Genomic DNA, 26,010 nt, shown 5'->3' on the forward strand with positions numbered 1-26,010 from the left:
AGAGAGGGGCGGCATACAAATCTAAATAATAATAATAATAATAATAATAATAATAATAATAATAATAATAACTACTCAATCTTGAGTAAGATATCTTCAATTCTAGTCTTAGGGTAACTACAGAACTTTGGGGACCATGGCTGATTTATATCAGAGGTAGGTTCCTTCCACTTTGGATCGGTTTTATGGAACTGGTAGTAACTTGGCAGTCTGGGTTACTGGAACCAACAGCGACCCAGGCATGCCACACACCCGAACTGTGGCATTGGTTCTCTCGGTGGTGCCATAGGCACCACCATCTTGTTTTTTGCTTCTGCACATGCACAGAAGCTGGTGTTTTAGCACTGTGCATGTGCATGCCAGCCCCTGCATGGTGCATCAAGGAGCAAAATGGCAGTGAGGTAAACCAGAACACACTCCTGCTTTATATGATAACCTACCAGTGGAATCATCTTTTGTTTCTAAATTATTTATGTGTACTTTCCTTTCCATTTCATTTCTAGCCTTCCTGCGATCTCTGCAATAACCCTACATTTATTTTTTTCACAAATTATTTGAAGCACACTGAAAGGGCTTGTGTATCTAGGTATCTTTGAACAGAATTGTAATTTGCAATCTGAGAGATGGCAAATGCCATTTTTGATTTTTACTTTTACTTCTCTGGGAAAAAGGAAATTCTTTTCAGATAAAGAGATGCTAAACATGAAGTGAGCTTTCAACCGCCCCTCCCCCAAATATATGTGTGTTAGGTCTCACTGTAATTACAGACTTTAAACCAGGATTATTATGATTGTTATTTTTGAGATTACATTCCCATCATGTAGATAAGATCATGTGTCTTGTCTAGCAGTTAAGATGCAGACTTAGAAACCAAGAGTTTTTGTGTTCTAATCCTGCCTTAGGCATGAAAGCTAGCTGAGTGACTTTGCACCAATCACTTTCTCTCAGTCCTCCTGCCTCTTGGGGGTGTTGTTGTGAGGAGAAATAGGAGGAGGGAGGAGGATTATGTATGTTTGCTTCCTTGAGTTACTTATAAAAATAATAAAGGCAAGATAAAAATAATTCTAAAAAGCTAATAAAGCTTTTAAAACAAAAGTAAAAAAGAAAGCCTTACCATCTTGTTTTTAAACAAAATTAGTTTGTTTAAATTAGTTTTTATTACTTTATAATATAGCATACAAAGAAAATACAAAATGAATAGTAGGGAAAATAGGAAAGAGAAAAGGAAAAGGTGGTTTTTCAAGAGACAACTGGACTTTCTGTTTGTTTTTTTAAAAAGATGTTTCACTTCTCATTCAAGAGCTTCTTCAGCATTCTTAGAGCATTGACCCAGAACTGAAGAAGCCGCTTGGATGAGAAGTGAAATATCTTCAAAGAAAAAACCAGAAAGTCCAGCTGCCTCTTGGAAAAGCACCTTTGAGACACCCATGACCTGGATGACTGAAAATCTCCACAGACATCTCTTTTTCAACTTGTTTAGGCTGGTTGGAAGCTTATCTCCTTTTGGTACCTTTAATGAAGTTGAATTTTCTTTCAGGCCTGGTGTTGACCTTCTAGCACTTGACCCCCTCAGCTTGGCCAAGTTACTTTAAAAGTTTGTGTGTTTGGTTTCCCTTTCTGCATGTAGTAGTCCAACCCAGGACAGGGTGAGAACTTGCCCTTCAATCCTCTCCTGCTTTCCCAGTGACTCTTGAGGAAGGAAGTCACTCTATGCCTCAGGTTACCTCAGATCTGGACTTCAGATAGAAGGGTTATTTGGACTTCATTATTCCACTCATTCACAAAGTCCATCTTTCATCCCTTACACTTTTACATAGTACTTATTTAAAAAATAAAATCACAGCCGTCTCCTTCAGAGATTAGGATTCCAAGTGGACAGCTTGATGAGGATGGTAGAGGTACTCTTAGGTTTTGAGCTGGAGAAGGGAAAGTCTGCAAAGCAATAAGGGAAGACACGAAACCCATACTACGTAAGAAGTAGTAGTAGGAAATAGACATGTAAACGTGAAGGGGGAAAGGGTAGTAACCAGTGATGGGCTCCTACAGGTATGGTCAGGTACGCAGAACCGGTAGACAAATTTTGATTTTATTTCCCCCCCCCCCTTCTGGGCTCTGGACATGTTTTTCCTATCACAGTAAATTAGGTTGAATGTGTATAATTTTAGAAGAGCTGCACGTGTACGTTTGTACATACACTTTAAATAATGTATATTTTTGTGTACCTGTGTGTAATATATATGTACACATATGGTATATGTACATGGAATTAAATAATATATTTTGGATGTTCAGTAATAGTAAATAGATAGGGAAATTGTATCTCTTTGAGGCGAGGCCAGGCCAGGCACCCTAACCCTAATCTAAACCCTTGACGTGAATGATATCAAGTTGGTCATCTTTAAGCCAGTTACATTACCTTTTAGCCCTTCCCCCAATCACATAATCATCAGGCCATTCCCACCTGGTCACATGGCTGGCAAGCCACACCCACAAAATAAGCCACACCCATATAGTGGTAGTAAAAAAAATTCAGCCCTTCACTGGTAGCAACTAGATGGGAAAGCTGAGGCAGGTGGAGAAAAGAAAAGGGGGAAAATACAAGATGGGATACAAATAAAACCTAGAATAAATAGGGAGAGACCTCTGAACAACTAACTGGAGCAGTAGAAAAAGATGGAAGGGCAGTGGCTATAGCAGTAAGCAAAGGAAGATAGTGGTGGGAAGAAAGTGAAAAGTTGGGTCTGGAAAGAGATAATAATAATAATAATAATAATAATAATAATAATAATAATAATAATAATAATAATATTATTATTATTATTATTATTATTATTATTATTATTATTATTATTATTATTATTATTATTTATTAGATTTGTATGCCGCCCCTCTCCGTAGACTCGGGGCAGCTCACAACAATAATAAAAAATATATACAGTGTAACAAATCTAATAATTAAAAGAAAGCATCTAAAAACCCGTCATTTAAAAAATCATACAACACAAGCATACTATACATAAAACTCTGTAAGCTTGGGGGAGGTGTCTCAATTGCCCCATGCCTGGGGATATAGGTGGGTCTTAAGCAATTTACGAAAGACAAGGAGGGTGGGGTCAGTTCTAATCTCTGGGGGGAGTTGATTCCAGAGGGCCGGGTACAACTGGTCATAGCAGTTGTACCACTGAACCCCAGGTTTTGCATCTTTTATCTGAATGAGGATGATGGACTGTTGAGCTAAAAATGGAAACACCAAACCATCAGACTAAACTACTTTGTCCAGAACAGTATATTTTAACCCTTATGAAGAGGATGGGAATGCTGAGTTAAGTATGGTTTTGCATACCTGTTTTGGACTCTGTTCAAATAGCTAACAATAATTGTTAGTTTCATTAACCCTAACCCTAAACTCCTCTCTCCTATTTGCCCAATTAACAACATCAGTTCTGAGATTACTTTGATTCAGCCAGAATTAAATTTCCCAGCCTCTGATTTTATACCTTGTCCCTGATCATCCATTATTGTGGGTATTCTGTTAATATCTGTAGCCTTTCAGTTTGGTAATTACTAGAGTACTGATCTAACTTTATTTTCTAGTACTAGAAATTCTTGCAAGTCAGAAATATCTCCTAAGATATCTTAGATGTTGGCATCTCTATTGTACCTTACAGCTTTGTTTGATCTTCTTTGAATCAGTTATTATAATGGTGGGCTTACACAAAGGTGTGTGTGCATAGGTCATTTTCATGGTTGTTTCACAAGTGAAGCCTACTCATTATCAAGGCTAGAACCTAAGATAACTTCTAATTTCGGTGCTTCAGTTAATTTAGACATCAGTGGCTGGAATGTAGATAATCAGAGTAATCAAGTCCTTGAAACTAAAGAATGAGCCATGTCTTTGTAGGAAGTTGCATTACTAAGCAATAATTAATTTTAATAACATTCTTTTATGCCACACGTCAATTAACTCACCACAGAGCCCTCAGTTGATATAAGATTTTAAACCTACCTTCCTCTTTTTAAGATTCAAAAGCATAGTCTATTCTACCAAATAACAATGGAGAATATCTCCTTTCATTCTAACTCACGGTTATCTTGCTGTGCTTTTTCAAAAAATGAGGCCACTGGATTAAAAAAAAAATGCTCTACGGTTTCAATGGAGTACTTCCAAACATAATGATGATTTTATCCTTTTGGATGTACATATCTTTGCTTTTAATTGTATTTTCAAGAAAAGAGCCATGGAAGATTATGTTTTAATATGATTACTGCTGCGAGACTATTATATGAACAGAAATGGAAAGATTCTGAAATACCCATATTGGAAGATTGGTTGTTGAAGATGACAGAACCAGCAGATAGACAACATTAACTTGTTGAATTAGAGAAAGACCAATAGGTACATTTATTAATAACTAGAAACCCCTTATAGACCTTTCGATTAAAAAAAGAGAAAAATGAAAATGTGATTTATGGGATTGAAGATTAGAAAAGGTAGTTTACGGAAAGTAGGAAGTTATGATGTAACCCTAGGAAGGGTAAAATAGTTACTGTCCAAAAATTTAGAAGCTGACTTTTTCTAATCTTTTATTTCTTTCTCCTCTTTGCATATGTACTATACTACCTAATTTTCTTTGTTACTTTTCCAATATTACAATTTCTTTTATCTTAACATTTTATTTAATAAAATTATACTGTAAATAATAATTTTACTTTTATAAAGTATTAACATGTTTTTCAGGGTGAAAAAAATAAATTCCTTAGTAGTTTCAGATTTTTTGAATTTATTGTATGACTTTTAAAACTCTTTTAAAAATGGCATTTTTTTTACTTGAAGCAGCTCTTTTATTCAAAAATAGCTCTTTTGTATTTATAATAGATATATTGGACAATATAAAGAGTTTTTGCAACAAGTAATTGTATTAATTAATTAATTAATCTTCATTTTAGCATTCTAATTAATTAATTAATTAATTAGAATGCTAAAAATGAAGATGTGTATTATGTCAGAATATATTTCTTAGGTTAATTTTACCAAGATATGATATTTATGCATGTTGCTTTTTTCTGTCATGTTTTAGAGTTAATAAAATTTAGAGTTAATAAAATTACTGGAATCATATATCTGAACATACATGATGAAATGAAAGAATAATAAAATACCGTATATACTCGAGTATAAGCCGACCCGAGTATAAGCCGAGGCACCAGTTTTTGCCACAAAAACCTGGGAAAACTTATTGACACGAGTATAAGCCGAGGTTAGAAAATGCAGTGGCTACTGGTAACTTATAAAAATGGAAACCAATAAAATTACATTAATTGAGACATCAGTAGATTAAATGTTTTAGAATATTTATTTTAAAGAAAACCAAAATTAGCTCTGTAAATTTAAAAGAGGGTAAACGAAAGCAATCTGGTAATAACAATAAATTAAAAAGTTTAAAAAAGTAGCTCAATCAGCAACCAAGCTAAAACCTATTTCTAACCCTAACCCAGGGCTCTTTAAACTTGACAGTTTTAAGACTAGTAGACTTCAACTCCCAGAATTCCTGCACCAGCCATGCTACCTCAGGAGTGGGAGTTGAAGTCCACAAGCCTTAATCTTTCCAGATTTGAAGACTTGCATTTCTAACCCTAACCCCAGGCTCTTTAAACTTGACAGTTTTAAGACTAGTGGACTTCAACTCCCAGAATTCCTGCACCAGCCATGCTACTTCAGGAGTAGGGGTTGAAGTTCACAAGCCCTAATTTTTCCAGGTTTGAAGACTCTTGCATTTCTAACCCTAACCCAGGGCTCTTTAAACTTGAGTTTTTAGAAGCCTGGAGAGAGTTCATGCTGTCCCACCCCCCTCTTTAGCTTGCTGGCTGGCTCGTTGGCTTGATCTCCCACCCCTGATCCTCCCTCCTCCTTGTCTCCCTTTATTGCCCCATGTGTTGTGCAGGGAAGCAGATTTGCTAAAGAGATCCACTTGGGACGGCAGCAGGGAAAGGAGGAGGTGGAGAGCCAGAATATCCCACAGCCGCAGGCATAGTTCCCTCTAAGCTGAGCAGTGAGCAATCGCTCACTTAAAAATCATCATCAACTCAGAGTTTTCCAAACCTGCCCAGAAGCCGAGAGGGAAAGAGTGAGAGGGAAGGAGAGAGAGAGGAAGAGAGAGAAACAGATAGAAAAAAGAGAGGAAGGAAAAGAGAAAGAAAAAGAATGGGAGTAAGGAAGAGAGAAAGAAAATCAAAATCTAATTTGAAACTAGCTCAACTATTTAAATGGCATTTTGATATTGATAGAGTTGCCCTATTATGAGCTCACTGTTATAGACACACAGTACAGTATTTTATTTTGAAATTCTCTGAGGTGGGTTTTTTATTTATTTATTTATTTATTTATTTATTTATTTATTTATTTATTTATTTACTTATTATTTCTGTGCCGCCCAGTCCCGAAGGGACTGCCGCTCAGACACTATACTTTTCCGCCCACCTCCCCAAAAAATTAGAGGGAACACTGGCCGCGGGGGAGGAGGAGGAAAGGAAAGAGCTGCCCTCCTCCTTCTCCTCCTTCCCCTGCTGCCGTACCAAGTGGATCTCTTTAACAAATCTGCTTCTCTCTCCGGCTGGAGGCTTCTAAAGCCTGGAGAGAGTTCATGCTGTCCCGGTCCCCCCCCCTTTTAGCTTGCTGGCTCTCTCCTCCGTCTCCCTTTATTGCCCCAGATTTGCTAAAGAGATCCACTTGGGACGGCAACAGGGAAATGAGGCGGAGGAGAGCCAGAATAGCCCACAGCCGCCGGGGAGGAGGAAAGGAAAGAGCTGTCCTCCTCCTCCTTCTCCTCCTTCCCCTGCCCCTTTTAGCTTGCTGGCTCTCTCCTCCTCCCCCCCCCCTTTTAGCTTGCTGGCTCTCTCCTCCGTCTCCCTTTATTGCCCCAGATTTGCTAAAGAGATCCACTTGGGACGGCAACAGGGAAATGAGGCGGAGGAGAGCCAGAATAGCCCACAGCCGCCGGGGAGGAGGAAAGGAAAGAGCTGTCCTCCTCCTCCTTCTCCTCCTTCCCCTGCTGCTGTACCAAGTGGATCTCTGTAACAAATCTGCTTCTCTCTCCGGCTGGAGGCTTCTAAATCCTGGAGAGAGTTCATGCCGTCCCCGTCCTCCCCGTTTAGCTTGCTGGCGGGGCGCCCTCTTGTGGTGATTCGGCGCCCTCTTGTGGTGACTCGAGTATAAGCCGAGGTCGGGTTTTTCAGCCCATTTTTGGGGCTGAAAAATTCGGCTTATACTCAAGTATATACGATAATTCCTGTACACACCATCTGAATCTTTTAATTATCCATATGCCAGATATGTATTGCCTTATTTTTATGTTTCCTGCCTTAAAAAGGATCTTTGGAATTTATCAATGAAATAAATTTATTATTTATTTATTAAACACACTTGCATTGCTGCCCCATTCACATGGAGTGATTCTGGGTGGTTTACAAAATAAAACATCCATTGTACAAAAGCCTGTAAACTCCCTATCCAGGGGTGGGATTCAACTGGTTCAGACTGTTTCGAGCAAACCAGATGCAAATTTTACATCTGGTTCACCAAACTGGTAGTTGAAAGAATTAGCTGACCCTGTCCACCCCAGTCTGCCCCTCTCAGGAGTCTCCACATGGCCCATTTTGAATGCCAAGTAAGTGCAGGGCCCACGCAGAGGCTCTGGGAGGACAAGAAACAGGTCTCCCAGAAGATCTGAAAGTCTGGAAACTGGCTGTATCTGGCCTTTGGAGGACCTTGAAAGCCCAGAGAGGCTGTTTTCGCTCTTCCAGAGGCTTGAGGAAAGCCTATGGAGCCTGGTAAGGGTGAAAAGTGGGCCTCCCAGAAATTTTGGAGGTCTAGAAAAAAGCCTGTTTCCGGCCTCCAGAAAGCCTCTGGATCCCAGGGGAGGCTGTTTTCACTCTCCCGGCGGCTCAATGAAGGCCTCTCTAGCTTTGGGAGGGCAAAACATGTAATATGTTTGACATTACAGAGGGCAGGCAGCCCTAATTTGGGGACTATCCAGAATATGGATTGTTCAGGTTATCAATTCATTCCACATCCAGTTAAAATCATATAATTAGTTACATTATTGCCATCCATTCTCAGTCCTTCACATGTTTGGAATTGAAGTTGTATAATAATTTTGATACTGAGACCTAGTTTGATCTAGTAGATCAAGCACTAGGCTAAAAAGTGGGAGAGTGTGAGTCCGAGTTGTGCCATAACCATGAAAGCAAGTTGAGTAACCTTGGGCCAGCCATTCTCCCTTACCTAATCACCCCAGTTTATTGTTGTGGGGAAAATAGGAGGACAGTATATTGAATATGTTTGCTTCCTTGAGGTCTTTGTAAAAATAATTATAAATAAATTACAAATGGGATATAAATAAATAACTTTCCTTATTAACATCATGTGCAGTATATAAACCTTATTTTCTAATTTCTTAAATTTGCTCCAAATTAAACCACATTTGCAGAAAATATTTCTTGTTGTAAACATTGCAATTTATGTCCAGACATAAAATGAATTTAATAAGCATAATTACTTCAAATCAACTGCTTGTATATAGGAACAATACATGCTTAAAATCAAACTTTAATCTGTTCTCTGTGGTGTCCACATTGTATAGAATCATATTTCCTGGAGGTCTGGATGATATTAACACTGACAAAAAGTTGCCAAGACATGGCTTTTCTGAAGGGCCTTTGAGAATTAACATTAGTTTATTTACTGTGTTGATATTAGTATTTATTTATTATTTATTTATTTATTAGATTTCTATGCCGCTCTTCTTGAAAAATATATGCAAAATTAATTTTAAAAAATCTAAAACCCCTTATACAATCCTCCACATTCATCTAATTCAATCATTTATGTATTGGCTGGGGACAATTTCATAGCTCACGGTCCCTATGCTCGCCGGCAGAGGTAGGTCTTCAAAGCTTTATAAAAGACCAGGAGAGAGGGGGCAGTATGTATCTCTGGAGGGAGAACCCGGATTGTGGGGGCAATATGCTGGCTCTGTTAAAAAGTGCTATTGCTAACATGTTGTAAGCCACCCTGAGTCTAAGGAGAAGGGCGGCATAAAAATTGAATAAATAAATAAATAAATAAATAAATAAATAAATAAATTTCCAGAGGGCTGGGGCCACCACAGAAAAGGCTCTTTCCCTAGGCCCCGCCAGACGGCATTGCCTGCCCGATGGGACCGGGAGAAGGCCAACTCTATGGGACCTAACTGGCTGCTAGCATACATGAGGTAGAAGACGGTCCTGCAGGTAATCTGGTCCTAAGCCATATAGGGCTTTATCACCAGCACTTTGAATTGTGCCTGGAGACCAATTGACAACCAGTGCAGCTCACGAAATGTTTTTGAAATGTAGGCAGACCTTGGGACCCCCCATTAGCTTGTGCATCTGTATTGCAGTATATTGCAAATTATTTGTTTTTCATTCATTTTAGCTGTTGTATTGCTATTTGATTTCTTTCCTTTTCATTGCATTGCACTTTTTTGGCTTATTATAAGCAATCACGAGCTATAAGACGTGCCAGTTTATAAACAGATCCAAACCCCACAATTCCAACGGGGAATAAAAACATGTTATTTACAATACTTATTTTATAGTTGAAAGAATTTAAAAGTACTTGTGATCTACATGAATTGGGGCCCTGCCAAACTACAAATTCATTTTGGAAATTACCTAGTTATAGGTAATAATTAGTTGGGTTAAATCACTTCATCTTGTTCAAGTTTTATTGCAATACCGAAGGTTAATAATATGTATCGAATATACTGTATTTTAAAGATTTTTCTTAAGAATCTAAACAGCCTTTTTTCTGCATTATTAGTCCCTCCCCCTTTTTTGAAACTGAATAGAAGGAAGTCATCTATACTCTTTGTTTACTTATTTTTGAATGCAGAGAAACTATTATAGGTAATTTGTAAACTTTAACCTTAGATTGTCTACAGTTCACCCCTCTCCTTTCTAAGAAGTCTGTAAGGGGCATCACTGTCCTTCTGTCCTCTTTTATCATTACTTTTTACTTACGTTATGTTTATACAAACTACTTTCCTGTACATGTTTGACAACTAAATTAAACAAACAAACAAACAAACAAACAAATAAATAAATAAATAATCCTCAATTTACAACTATTTGTTTAGTGACTGTACAAAACGACAACAGCAGTGAAAAAAGTGACCAATATTCAGATGCTTTACAAATGACTTATTATTATTATTATTATTATTATTATTATTATTATTATTATTATTATTATTATTTATTGGATTTGTATGCCGCCCCTCTCCGCAGACTCGGGGTGGCTAACAACAGCAGTAAAACAGTACAACAAAATCCAATACTAAAAAACAGTTAAAAACCCATTATATAAAAACCAGTCATACATACAAACATACCATGCATAAAATTGTAAAGGCTTAGGGGGAAAGTGTACTTAGTTCCCCCATGCCTGGCAGCAGAGGTGGGTTTTAAGCAGCTTACGAAAGGCAAGGAGGGTGGGGGCAATTCTAATCTCTGGGTTGAGTTGGTTCCAGAGATTCGGGGCCACCACAGAGAAGGCTCTTCCTCTGGGTCCCACCAAGCGACATTGTTGGTTGACGGGACCCGGAGAAGGCCGACTCTGGTCCGATGCCATGAAGGGCTTTATAGGTCATGACCAACACTTTGAATTGTGACCGGAAACTGATCGGCAACCAATGCAGACTGCGGAGTGTTGGAGTAATATGGGCATACTTAAAGAAGCCCATAATTGCTCACGCAGCTGCATTCTGCACGATCTGAAGTTTCCGAACACTTTTCAAAGGTAGCCCCATGTAGACAGCGTTACAGTAGTCAAGCCTCGAGGTGATGAGGGCATGAGTGACTGTGAGTAATGACTCCCGGTCCAAATAGGGCCGCAAGTGGCGCACCAGGCGAACCTGGGCAAATGCCCCCCTCGCCACAGCTGAAAGGTGTTTCTCTAATGTGAGCTTTGTATCGAGGAGGACGCCCAAGTTGCGGACCCTCTCTGAGGGGGCCAATAATTCCCCCCCCCCCAGGGTAATGGACGGACAGATAGAATTGTCCTTGGGAGGCAAAACCCACAGCCACTCCGTCTTGTTGTGAGCCACCCCGAGTTTGCAGAGAGGGGCGGCATATAAATCCAATAAACCTAAACCTAAACCTTGTCTGGTTGAGTTTGAGTTTGTTGACACCCATCCAGGCCCCAACAGCCTCCAGGCACCGGCACATCACTTCCACTGCTTCGTTGACTGTACATGGGGTGGAGATGTACAACTGGATTTTAAATGAATGAATGAATGAACGAACAAACAAACAAACAAACAAACAAACAAACAAACCTCAATTTACAACTATTTGTTTAGTGACTGTACAAAACGACAACAGCAGTGAAAAAAGTGACCAATATTCAGATGCTTTACAAATGACTCATATCTATGATGGTTGCTAAGTCCTGGGGTCAAGTGATCAATTTTTAAGAACTTCTGATAAGCAAAGTCAATGGGGAAGCCATAGTCACATAACAATGCTGTTACTAATTTAACTACAATGATTCATTTAACAACTGTGGCAAGAAAGATGGTGAAATGAGGCAAAATTTACAAAAAAAAATGTCTCGTTTAGCAACAGGAAGTTTGGGCTCAATTGTGATTGTAAGTTGGGAACTACCTGTATACCTATATTGATTAACATTACTTTTATGTACATTTCCTTAATGTCACTGCTTTCAAGAGTATAGTGAGACAAAACACAGTTGAAAAAGAAAATAAAAGAAACGTCAGGACAAAAAAAACAAATACAAAGTTTTGATTAATTTTGATCTTTGATTTGTTAATAAGAAAGTGTTAATGGGTTATGTGAAATTTAAAAAAAGTTAAAATATCAATTGTCAAAATGTCAAAAAAATGTCAAAAATTGTTCTACCAGCAAATAACATTTTATACTTATCTCACTTATACTTTACTTACATGCAAAAAAGATATTTTATAGTTTTGAAATGTTTATAGTTTTGATAATTAATCATTTTTGTTTATAAATATGTCTGTTTTATTTAGCTGAATGTGGAGCAAGTGTATCTGGGAATGAAGGAACATTACTATCACCAAATTTTCCAGCTAACTATGACAACAATCATGAATGCATCTATAAAATTGAAACTGAACCTGGGAAAGGCATCCACTTAAAAGCCAGAACCTTTAAGCTTCTTGATGGTGATACTATTAAGGTAAATGTTAAACCACACACCAATAATATATCCCATCCAATTCTATTGCAGCATATTTCTGAGTTTTAGTACTTGAAATCAAGTTTTTTTGGATTCTTTTTTTTTGGGGTGGGGGGGTAATCTCAGATCTGGGAATCAGGCACAGTTTTCAATTGGTGATATGTGGAATTCCATTTGAATATCCTTTGGCTTAAATAAAGGAAATGCTAGGACATTTTTCTTTTACTATAAATCCAAGTTAACTTTAACTTGTTTTATATGTGACTATCTCATTCTGACCTTCAGTGTGTCCATGCTTGGATCATACAGTACATATGATAAACCTTCTCCAAAGTTTGAACTTCTGATGCTCTTCCAATTTATTACATTTGGATAATGTAAAGAGTAATTTATTTATTTTTATTTTTATTTGTTTGTTTTGTCAAGTACATATTGGTGGTATACAAAGATATAATAATATTCATATACATGATACTAGTAAAAAAGAAACATTAGGACAAGGGACAACCAAGCTTCTCAGTCCTTGTCTTACTGACCTTTTATAATTGCTTTGTTTTATTTATTAATTTACAATATTTATAGTTTGCCTCAAAGTACAGAAACTGGGCAGGCAACTTGAAGTCTGAACTTGAATCACATTCTGAAACAATGTGCTATTTACAATGTTCAAATTCCAGTATAAAGAAAGCAATCACTAAATAGTTAAATGTATACCCACCTTTCCTCAAGGTATTTTTCTCTCTCTCATTTTGTTATGAAAGCAAGACTCCTGAGACTTAGTAGCCCCAAGCCAACTGGGTAATAACTTATTCTGTCCTGACTTCCTTGCTATATTTGAGAAACAGAAAGTTACCTGCTTTCCATAATCTGTCATGCAATATTTTTCTCCTTTTGTCTAGATTAAAAACCCATGCTGTCGACTGGGACAGCATAAATTTAGGGTCAAGACAGGAAACCTAAATTTAGAAAAGCCTGGAGAGGAATAGGTTTTCCAGAATGTTTGCAAGTCTGCATGCCTGTGAGAAAGAAAGATAAAGATTTATTGTCATGTGATCGGTTTTTTTGTAGAAGGCCTTTTTTCTAATTTTCACTTTTATTTGGTCCTCCTTCAATTATGTAGTCTTTTCTCTAATACATTCACCTCACCTGCAAACTATTAACTATAATCATTAATAATTATATTTTTGTAACTGTAAATACGTTTCTCCTTGTGTTTTATCCTTATAAGCAGTACCTTCCCCTTGCCTATTTTGATGCTATTGAGAAATGGACATACAGCGTTCCCTCGATTTTTGCGGGTTCGAACTTTGCGGAACGTCTATACCACGGTTTTTCAAAAATATTAATTAAAAAATACTTTGGGGTTTTTTCCCCTATACCACAGTTTTTCCCGCCCGATGACGTCATATGTCATTGCCAAACTTTTGTCTGCCTTTAAAAAGCATTTTTTAAAATAAACTTTAATAAATAAACATGGTGAGTAATAATCTAAATGGTTGCTAAGGGGATGGGAAATGGTAATTTAGGGGTTTAAAGTGTTAAGGGGAGGCTTGTGATACTGTTCATAGCCAAAAATAGTGTATTTACTTCCGCATCTCTACTTCGCGGAAATTTGACTTTCGCGGGCGGTCTCGGAACACATCCCCCGCGAAAATCGAGGGAACACTGTATATGTGTTTTGATATATTAGGCAGTGTTACTGGAGAGACTGAAAAATAGCAGAACTGGAGAACCTCAATCAAAATGAAAGTTACAGAAAGTGAAAATCACAGATATAGATAGTCCTTGGATTATGATCATTTGTCCAGTAACCATTCAGATTAATGACCGCACTGGATAAAAAGGATCCACAATTGGTCTGCAAAAATGCAGCCATCACAGTGTACACAGTGTGATCACAAGCTGGGCATCCGTGATTTTACAATGTAACAGTGAGTCAAAGTTACATTATCATCATTGCAACCTTCCCCGCTATTTTTCCACAAGTCAATGAGGAAGCCAGCAGGGAAAGCCACAAGTCATTCTCACCACTTTTTCTCCAATGGAGCCCTGCTACCCTATGCTCTGTAGTGACTCTCGTTGGCCTGCTTCCACAATTTGTGCTGCTCTTGAACCCTTACTGACCCCTCACATCCTGGACACAAATTGTTTCAACTCCTACCCTCAAAACGTCGCTACAGAGCACTGCACACCAAGACAACTAGACACAAGAACAGTTTTTTCCCGAACGCCATCACTCTACTAAACAAATAATTCCCTCAACACTGTCAGACTTTCTACTAAGTCTGCACTTCTATTCTACTAGTTTTTCCTCATCATTCCTTTCACACATTTCCTCCCATGTTGACTGTATGACTGTAACTTGTTGCTTATATCCTAAGATTTTTATTAATATTGCTTCTTCATTGCTTATTTGACCCCTATGACAATCATTGTTGTACCACATGATTCTTGACAAATGTATATTTTATTTTATGTACGCTGAGATCATATGCACCAAGACAAATTCCTTGTGTGTCCAATCACACTTGGCCAATAAAAATTCTATTCTATTCTATTCTATTCTATTCTACCTCTCTCCCGCCTATAGCTCTTCCCTGTCAGCCTGCTTTCCTAGAGCTCCAGTTATAGTTCTCTCTTAACCACTCATATGATCTCTGGGTAACAACAGCAACTAGGACTGCCCAAATTTCTGTCATTAAGAGATGCAGCCATGCGGTTTCACAGTTTAAGACGTGACTTAGCAACATACTGTACATTTTGGTCCTAATTGCCATTGAAACTTGATGGATATCTGTAGCTTGAAAGTCTTTGCACTGATATCTTTCAAGGCTGGCTTTCATTCCCTCATTTCTATAAGTTCCAACAGCATTAAAGTGGAAAGAAAAAGAAAAGAAACAGTAAAATCACGAATAAACTGGGATTATAGAAAGGCATAATTCAAAACTTCTTGCACTGATTTCCATGGTGGATTTTATCTCCTCCTAATGGTCTAGCTTACTTGCAGATTTCTTGAGCATATGCATTTTATTCTGTTTTACTGATTCATTTTGGTATATTCTAACCTTTTAGTACTACTGCTGTAGGTTTATTTATTCTAACTCCTATGTTTTTTTAAAATATATATATAGCTCTCTAATATTCTTTCTTTGCTTTTGTATAAATTACATTTTTATATATAACATTCTAACAGAGCTTCAGTTCCTCCTGTTTTGATCAACTATCAATTACCTCTCCTTTACTGTCTTTGTTGCTCAGTTAGTCTCTCTGACTCATCTATACATTTTATTATAGACCAGTATTATGATATTGAAACTATTCCCAACTAAGCTATAAATATTGGTAGTATCTGACACTCAAGGATATTTAAATAATGCTATTGTTACCAATTTATTTATTTATTTATTTATTTATTTATTTATTTGTTGATTTGATTTGATTTGATTTGATTTGATTTGATTTGTATGCCACCCCTCTCCGAAGACTTGGGGCGGCCTAGTATCCTAATCCAGGGGTCCCTGACCTCTGGGCCATGGCTCACTACTGGACATTAAGCTTTTCAGAAGCAGGCTGTGGAAGTGACGGGTGACCCTGTATGAATACATCTCTACTCATGTGAGCAGTGGATGACCACTTCTGATGGTTCACAAAGCTGAAAAAGTTGGGGAACTCTGTACTAGTCAATAATAATAATAATAATAATAATAATAATTATTATTATTATTATTATTATTATTATTATTATTATTTATGCTTGTAGTCAGTCTGTGCGATCTTTTTGCAATCGATCACATACTCAGCTGCTGCAAAAAAATCGCACAGACTGACTACAAGCATAGACATGATACTGTGGCACAGATGATCCACTGGAACTTGTGCCGGAACTACCATTTACCAGTGGCAAAGAACTGGTGGGATCATAAGCCTGAAAAAGTGGTCGAAAATGAGCAAGTAAAACTACTGTGGGACTTCCGACTTCAGACTGACCGAATTTTGAAGCATAACACACCAGACATTGTGATCGTGGAGAAAAAGAAAGTATGGATCATCGACATCGCAATCCCAGGAGACAGCAGAATTGAGGAGAAGCAGCTAGAGAAATTAATGAAATACGAAGATCTAAAAATCGAGCTGCAATGACTCTGACATAAGCCAGTGAAAGTGGTCCCAGTGGTACTTGGCACGCTGGGCACAGTACCAAAGGTTCTCAGCGGACATTTGAAAACCATCGGAATTGACAAAATCTCCATCTGTCAATTTCAAAAGGCCGCTTTACTGGGATCGGCAAACATAATTCGCCGCTACATCACGCAGTCCTAGGTGCTTGGAAAGCGCCCGACTGGTGATGAAATATGAAATCCAGCATAGTGATCTCGTTTGCTGTGTTATACTGACATAATGATGATAATAATAATATTTATTTATTTATTTATTTATTATTTGGATTTGTATGCCGCCCCTCTCCGAAGACTCGGGGCGGCTCACAACAAGTGAAAAACAATCCAATACAATCCAATTATAATAATAATAATAATGACGACGACAACAACAACAACAACAATAAAAAGAGAGTTAGAAGGGACCTTGGAGAACTTCTAGTCCAACCCCCTGCTTAGGCAGGAAACCCTACACTATTTCAGACAAATGGTTAGAAACATAGAAGATTGACGGCAGAAAAAGACCTCATGATCCATGTAGTCTGCCCTTGTACCATTTCCTGTATTTTATCTTAGGATGGATATATGTTTATCCCAGGCATGTTTAAATTCAGTTACTGTGGATTTACCAACCACGTCTACTGGAAGTTTGTTCCAAGTATCTATTACTCTTTCAGTAAAATAATATTTTCTCACGTTGCTTCTGATCTTTCCTCCAACTAACCTCAGATTGAGCCCCTTGTTCTTGTGTTCACTTTCCTGAACCTTATTTAACCCTTTAACATATTTAAATGTTTTCATCATGTCCCCCCTTTCCCTTCTGTCCTCCAGACTATACAGGTTGAGTTCATTAAGTCTTTCCTGATAAGTTTTATGCTTAAGACCTTCCACCATTTTTGTAGCCCATCTTTGGACCCGTTCAATTTTATCAATATCTTTTTGTAGGTGAGGTTGGTTATCCAACATCTTCTTAAAAACTTCCAATGTTGGATCATTCATAACTTCTGGAGGCAAGCTATTACACTGATTAATTGTTCTAACCATCAGGAATTACTTCTCTCTAAGTTACTTCTCTCCTTGTTTAGTTTCCACCCATTACTTCTTGTTCTACCCTCAGGTGCTTTGGAGAATAGGTTGACTCTCTCTTCTTTGTGAAAACCCCTGAGATACTGTAACACTGCTATCATGTAACTAGTATGCTTTCTGTTTCACAGCAGTTATCATATGCAATAATATTTTCCTTGAAATCTGTATATCCATGCCCCAGCCATCATTTTAAAAAACCCTGAAAACCTAGCTCCACAGGTACCAGGTCAGGAAATCCAACCCATTTCTGAATCTGAGTGGTCATTAGTCTTAGAGTGTTTAGTCATGCCCAACTGACATGATCATTTGTGCAGTTTTTTTAAAAAAATGTTACTTTGTTGTCCTAACCTTTCGAGGATGTCTAGAGTCGTGGTTTTTTTTTGAAGGGAGGAATGAGCAGAGAAATAAATTTCACAATCAAATTTATACTCCTGTACTAATTCTATGCCAAAACTTCAATATGAATTCATGACTTGGGAGGAGAAGGCCATCTACAAGGTTGCATCAGCCAGTTGCAGCTCTAACATATGAGGATAAGAGTATAGTGTTCCCTCACCACTTGGTGGTTCATCTTTCATGTACTCGGTGCATCGTGGGTTTTTAAGAAGACCGTGCCAGTCCTGACAGGAGGGAAAAGGGCATGACATGTATGCATGCACAGTCAGGGGCTCACTGTGTCTGCCGGAGCCAGCAGTGGGTTTCCACTGTGGGTGAGTGGCTGGGCGGGGGGGGGGGGGGGGAGAGACCTTGGCGGCCAGGATTCTAGGGGTGCCCAGGAGTCGGGAGGCTGTGGTAGAGCCGAGGGGGAAGTGAAAGGCTCAATGTCCTCTACCTCAGTGGCTTTTCTGCTCTGGATGGGATAAGGGGAAGCAAGGCGGGCATCTCCTTTCCTCCCGTCCAGATCCCTGAGCGCTTTCAAGGAGGCAGCTGTGGCAGCCAAAGGCATCACGCTGTTACCAATGCAGAGGTGCCTTCTCTCTTGCCCGACTGTCTTTGGGGAAAATGCGAAGTGTGCTTAGGTGGACTCGTAAGCCCACGGTCTCCCCCTCGTCACCTCAGATGTGCCAGACTCCAACTCCCATGGGCCCTTATCTTGGAGCTTGGAATGGTAGGAGCAAAAGCTCAGCCTGCCTGGGACTTTTGGAGAAAGCAGGCAATCCCTGTCCAAAATGTCGGTTTATTGTCCCTACTTCGTGGATTTTCATTTATTGGGGGTGGTCCTGGATCATAACACCCGCCATAAATGAGGGAATACTATAATTCCAAGTCTTGTCATCACAGAACAGGACTACTGCACTGAGCTCTAAATGGGACTGCCATTGGAAACCACCTGGAAGCTACAACTGGTATAAAATGTGGCAGCCTGTGTGAATTCAGACCACCAAGAGCATATTTCACTGTGTTGGCTGCCAATAGGTTTCTAAATGCAAATTGAAATATCTATTGTGATTCTATACACTGCGTCATTTAGCAGTTACCTTGATTTGCAACCATTTGCAAATATGGTGGTACTAAATGGTAATAAATCTATTTTCCAAGCACTACACACATTTACAAATTTAATGCATTGCAGCAATACCCAGCCGGTGACTCACCTCCCCGGCCCGGATTTGCAGCAGGTGCAGCCGCCATTTTGAAGGCCAGGATCTCGCGAGATTTCGTGAGATCCTGGCCCTGCTGGTCATCGTCCTGGCCCGATGATGTCGTCGGGGGGTGGAGCCTGCCAGCCCTTGTTAGGTTGAATTAAATTTATGATAATTTAATTAATAAAAATGACCCAGTTTTAAATCCAGCTCTGTGTCCACATCGTTACCCCGCCTCTGCTGCAATGCAGTAACTGACAATAATGCTGATGTACAGAATTATTTGAATGAGATGGCAGCAAGCAGTAAGCTTTGAGCCCCCACCCCTCTAATATTTAATTAGGGCAAAGAGAAATTGGGTCATTTCAAATAATGATCTTGGAAATGTGCACATGATTGAAACATTCACGATTGATGTCGGTTGGTGAAGGCCTTCACTGTGGTGGCTCTCTCTGGAATCAACTGCCACAGAAATCTGCACCATCCCCACCCTCCTGGCCTTCCAGAAGGCCATGAAAACTTGACTTTGCTAGCAGAGCTGGGGCTGATGACTTATACCATCTAAGGATATGAATTATATTTGGGGTTTTAAATTGTTATTATGTTTTTTTAAACTATTGTACACCATCCAGAGTTCAGAAGTAGTTGGGTGGCTTATAAACCAATTAAATTAAATTAAATTAATTCAGGTCAATGTGATTCTTAGCTTGGGAGTTTAGTCCTCGCCCCACAACTGTTCAGAGGTTCAAGTCTTCATTCCTTCTATGTGACTTTATAAAAGCATAGCATGGATTAAGAATATTTAAAATGAATTAAAGTTCCTCAGCGCAATACTAAAAATAAACTTGGTACTTTTCGCCAGGGTTGCTACCTCAATTCTCTTTAATTCATTTAGTGATGATCAGACTGGTGTATCTTATCCCCTCCCTCCCTCCCTCATCAATGTGTTTAGAATAAGTATCTTCCCAAAAATCCCATGAAATTTTGAAATAAAAACTCTGAAGTAGATTCTGAAGAAAGAAGAAGATGGAATTGATAAATGAAAGTGAACTGTGCCATTAACACAAACTTGTTTTTATTTTTTTAAAAAAATGGCTAGATGGGAAGTAATGTGTTATCATGTAAATAAGCTCCATAACCAATGTATGGCAAGCAGTGAAAATGATTGTTCTTTTTTTCCCTATGTTTTGTTCGGAAATTTTGATGGTTTTTAGTGAATTGTACATGAACATCTGTTAGATTGCAGAAGCTTTAAAATACATTTTTAAAACGTGTTTTAAACTTTATTGTATTTTATTTTATAGGTATATGATGGAAAAGACAGTTCATCCCGTTTGTTGGGAACATTTACAAAAATGGAATTGCTAGAACTCATTCTCAATAGCACATCTAACCATTTGTGGATAGAATTTAACAGTAACGGATCAGATACAGACCAAGGTTTTCACCTCACATATACAAGTAAGTGAAACGGGGGAAAACAGAGTTACAATGAGCAATGTTTAAAACAAAATCCTAAGAAGTATTATTAACACGTCCTCCATTTATGAGATTGCGTCTTAATTCCTTTCAATACTAGAAAAAAGAGAATCTTAAAGATCATGCTTAAGAATAATTTTCAATATTTGTACATTATTTTGTGAACATAACAGTCAATGTAAATAGAAAAGAGAGAGCAGTTTGGTGCAGGGGTTAAGTTGATGACCTAGAAACCTGGAAATGTTGAGTTCTACTCTTGTCTTAGGCCTCAAAGGTTGGTGATTTTGAGCCAGTCACTCTCTTTCAGCCCAAATTATCTCACAAAGTTGTTGTGGGGAGAGTAAGAGGAGGAAGAAGTATTAGTTATGTTCACCACCTTGTGTTGAATAAATTTGTGGGTTCCAACTTATCTCACTGCCAATTCTCTTCATCCCGGGCCTTGTGGCCGTGCGTGCACAAAGCGTGCACGTGCATGAGTAGTACAAAAAACCCTTAATTTTTTTAAAAAGCTGAAAACAAAATGCCGACTGTATGCACAGTAATGAAAACTTGGCTTCTGCAAATGTACAAAAGAAAATAAATTTTTAAAAATGTGATTTTTTTTAAAAAAAAGAGGGCTGCACCCATGAACCGGCACTGATCGATCCAGTTTAGTTACATTATTGTGACATCACCAGGGGCCACTACTGGTTTGGCCGAACTGGTCCAAACCGGGAGGAACTCACCCCTGGTTGCATATATTAAAAAGTGGGATATAAATCTAAAAAAAGAGATAGTATTTCAATCTTTGTTAAATACGCTAATTACCTGTAGATTTGTAATGTATATGTAGGTTTTATACAATTGAATATTTAATATTACACTGTTCTGTTAAAGTAAATACTTGTATTTTGGCAATGCTACCGTTGCTGGGGTTCATTAGTCTCTAGCTTCAACAATCAAAATACAAGAAAGCCTCAGTATTAAATCTGATAGTAGATTTCTTTCTACCATTAGGTGAAAAGTTACAAGATTATTTGTTCAAAGTACCAACTTGTCACTTTTATTTATTTATTTTTAAAATGTAGTTGTTATTTTCATTTCCAAAATAATGTATATTTTTATTCTATCTTCTTCCAAATAGTCCAATATAGTATAGCTGGAAAACTATTAAATTAATTAGTTCAGTGGTGAAATCCAATTTTTTTAATACTGTTCTGTGGGCATGGCTTGATGGGCATGGCATGGCTTGGTGGACGTGGCAGGGGAAGGATAATGCAAAATCCCCATTCCCTCCCCATTCTTGTGGGAAGGATTTTGCAAAATCTTCTGGTCAGCCAGAGGATTGCTGGTTATCTGAACTAGTGAAAATTTCCACTACCGGTTCTCCAAAACTGTCAGAACCTGCTGGATTTCACTCCTGGATTAGTTCTCTTGGAAAACTTTGAATTTAAATGGAATGTCTCTTTGGGGATAATCTTGGTCCACCGATCGGGCCGCCGCCACAAAAATCTGCTACCAGTACTCTCCTATCTTCCGATCCCCCCTCGCAGAATCTACGGCTTTTTGGAAGCTTACTGATGGCCCATAAGTGGCTGTGTTTCATGGAGCTCCGCTCCACACCATCCACACAGCTCTGCAGCTAGCTCCGCCTCCCCACAACTAGCTCCACCTCCCTGAAGTTGTTTTGAATTTATGTCTGCCTAGAAACATGCAATGAATTCTTTACATTTAAAAAATAGCGAGTGAAATATAATTTGGATGTCAGGGTTCCAACTGACGAACCCAACCCAGAAAGCACTTGATGAGATGATCTAATCTCTTAATACAAAGCATCATTTCAACACAACATGACAGCAAAACCAGCTCTCTTTAATACCTGTGATTCCATACAGTTAAAGAATAGTTTCTCCTCTCCTTCCCACTAGTACAGGTCATGTTGTCCAATTAGGTATCTGACTATTGTTTTAGAAAGTGTTCCAAACCTTTATTGATCATTTTCATAGATGAGCTTGGTTCCCATGTGATGATTTCTTGTTGTTGTCTGGAACTGGTGTTCCAAAACTGATCTCCCCCCCCATCCTGGGTTTTGTGGCAATTTGAGAAGTGAAAATGGCTGCAGCGGTAAAAGAAGGGCTAAGAAGTCCTTCTTTTAAATTAGTTAGGATTCAGAATTTCTTAGGGTGATTTCTCATTTTTCAAAAGTTTCTAAGTAAGGTCTGGTTCTAAAATTTTTATTATTGTCCTACTGTTTGTTCGTTTGTTTTCTGTTTATATAAACGTGCTTTGTTCTGAGTGGTTACACAGGACAACAAAGGTATTGCTTTCTGAACACTTTTGAGTATCTTACAAATTTTTGACTGCTAATCACAAAAATAACCTGTAATTTAATCTATTGTGTACTGTTTATGAGAATCTTCTGTTTTTACACAATAATATGGTAAGTCCTTCAGTACCTGGTGGCTATACTGCACACATGAAATAAACATACAAAAATATGGAACTGTTGTTGAAGCACATCCGGTATCACAAGTACTGCTGGGATATTTGTGGAGAACTAAAAATAGTTGCCCTGCTCCTTGGATTGGAATTTGGATGTACCAACTACTGTATTTGAATGGGACAACTATGCACTCAAGTCGCATTACATTAAAAATAAATAGTCACTCTGAAAGAATTTGATTTCAGGCTAAAAAAATGAAAATAAACCACTTGTTGACTGGACTAAGTTATTTTTCTCCACTTCACATAAAATGTGGACTGATGAAACATTTTGTGAAAGTGATGAATAGAAGAAGGTGAAAGTTTTCATTATTTGAGACAGATATTTCCAAAAATAACTGATGACAAGATTAAGCAAGGCATTTTTGTTGGTCCACAGATCAGATATATGATCAGTGACAAGCAGTTTGAAGATTTGTTAGTGGCACCAGAGAAGAACATCTGAAAATCATTCAAGGATGTCACTTAAATTTTTATTGGCAACTACAGAGCACCAAACTACATTCCATTGGCTGACAGTGTACAAAACCAATAAGTACAACATGTCAATGAAAATTCATTTTCTTCATTCACAGTTGGACTTCCTTCCTGAAAATCTAGGTGTAGTCAATGATGAACATGGTGAAAGTTTTTATCAGGACATTGCTACAATGGAAAAATGGAATCAAAGCAACTGGAATTCATTAATGCTGGCTGACTATTGTTGGACACTGCAGTGAGATGCGCCGGATACTGAGTACAAACAAAAATCAGCAAGAAACACTTTTAGCCCTATTGAATGTATACATCATGTTAGAAACAGTATGCAATTAGATATACTGTATAGCAGTCTTTAAAAGTTTATTTCATCCTTCTCAAGATTCCCACATGAAACAGTTATTCTGAAATTAAACTTGTGTTCAAATGGAAAGGGCCTATCATAAACATCAAAAAATTTTCAGAATGCAAAAAAATTATTATCCAACATCTATAGCATGCTGCAAAATAGGTGCAAGTGTGGTCCTTCCATCCAGTAATTGAAAAAGTGCACCATCATGTGGCTAAAGCTTATTAATCATATCTTTGAGTTGTGACAGCTAGCGGAATTCTGTTGTTCTGATTCTGAAGTTTCTCTGCTAATAGCTCCTCCCTGGCAATCAATTTAGGTCTATTGATTTGTCTGTTATTTGTGTTGTGTGGGTAATTCACTTTTCTGAATTCCTTGTTTAAGTGCATCAGTTGAGCATCTTTGTTAATATGCAGTTTCAGTGTAGTTTGGATATATATATGTTGGCAAGATTGGGGTACAGATGAAGCATGTGGGGTATGCATGGCAATCTGGAGTTTTCCTGTATAAATAGTGGTATAAAAGATATATAAGCCAGTAGAAAACACGTAGAACATAATGGAAATAAAGTAACCTCTGATTGTCAAGCAACCTTCTATAAAAATGTGGCTTCTTGAAAAAATTGTACATTTTTCATGACATAATGATTTTTTTTCCTTCTTGAAATGATCACATAATGTAATATTGTTCCCCTATATTTCTCCTCCAAGTAGAATTGGTAGTAAAGAAAGGGAGTGTTCCTGTCATTTTAATGTTATAGCAAAGCTACATGTGTAGAGGATTTATAATCTGGTCTTTCCTAGAATTCCAGTGTAATTTGTTTTATTTTTTATTTGGAATAACTTGACTATTGAAGAATTCATACAAAAAGAAGGGAAAGGAAAGGGGGAAAAAAGAAAGGAAAGAAAGAAAGGAAAGGCTGTTAAAATATAAATTAAAATAATAAAGCAAATAAAAATAATAATAATAAATAAACAAGTCAGTACAAAAATATCTAATTGTATGGATTTTAAAAACCCAATTAAGATATTAGGCCCTGAGAGTGCATTTCAAAAAACTGGGATAGCAGTAGAGGAAGCTGAGCTTTGAATTGTTGCTAGACAAGTTCACAGCAGTTGTTAATAAACTTCTTCACCTGATCTCATTTAGAATGGAAGTTGATATACTTAAAATTAGGCATCCTTAGTATTCATATTTGTTTGTTTGTTTGTTTGTTTGTTTATTTATTTATTTATTTGGTTGGTTGGTTGGTTGGTTGGTTGGTTGGTTGGTTGGTTGGTTGGTTGGTTGGTTGGTTGATTGATTGATTGATTTTTATGCCGCCTTTCTCCTTAGACTCAGGGCGGCTTACAACATGTTAGCAACAGCACTTTTTTAACAGACCTAGGCTATTGCCCCCACAATCCGGGTCCTCATTTTACCCACCTCGGAATGATGGAAGGCTGAGTCAACCTTGAGCCGGTGATGAGATTTGAACTGCTGAACTCCAGATCTACAAGTCAGCTTCAGTGGCCTGCAGTACAGCACTCTACCTGCTGTGCCACCCCGGCTCACTTAAGATTCATATATTCATTCATAGACTTGCTACCCCAAATCTCTTTTGTTTTGGTGCTCCTACTCTTGCTGTTGCTGATGTGTGTGTGTGTGTGTGTGTGTGTGTTTGTTCCAGCCTTGGCAGCCAAAGACGTCTTGTTCTGCTGTCAGCTGATTTGTTGGCTGAACAACAGTTTCCCCAGACCTTGTTCCATACTACTATTGAACTCCTGCTGACAACTTGAGTCTGTATAACATTCTGGCCAACCTGCTAACTGATCTATGTTGCTGGCCCTGCCAACTCAACTCTGTATTAGAATCTACGTATACCACCCTTCTTCTCTTTGGGCTTTTGTGGGGCTTGGGCTGGGCAAACTGGTACTCTTACCAATGCATAGTGTTTTCTATCTTCTTCTTCTAATAACACAGCAATCCACTCCCCTATCTCTCATAAAAGCCAGCTGAACCCCATCGGAAATTTCTTATCTTCAGCTGCTTCAAGTCAAACTAATTAACTATTCTTTTCTTTGCAGATAAGGTATGTCAGCTGAATGTCTAAATTTTTAGTTCATTTTTATATATTAATATTAACATCCACCAACAGAT

General features: G+C 38.1%; 1 protein-coding gene across 1 annotated transcript in view; it reads left to right on the forward strand.

Moving 5' to 3' along the window:
- The window catches only part of CSMD1 (CUB and Sushi multiple domains 1), a 1,071,884-nt gene that overhangs the window by 833,384 nt on the left and 212,490 nt on the right, over positions 1 to 26,010 (forward strand). The window contains exons 22-23 of the mRNA XM_070732892.1: positions 12,090 to 12,259; positions 20,390 to 20,546. Of these exons, the coding sequence (XP_070588993.1) occupies positions 12,090 to 12,259; positions 20,390 to 20,546 (327 nt within the window). The remainder of the gene's footprint in view (positions 1 to 12,089; positions 12,260 to 20,389; positions 20,547 to 26,010) is intronic.

This window comes from Erythrolamprus reginae, chromosome 1 (assembly GCF_031021105.1).
Source record: "Erythrolamprus reginae isolate rEryReg1 chromosome 1, rEryReg1.hap1, whole genome shotgun sequence".
Lineage (NCBI taxonomy): Eukaryota > Metazoa > Chordata > Lepidosauria > Squamata > Dipsadidae > Erythrolamprus > Erythrolamprus reginae.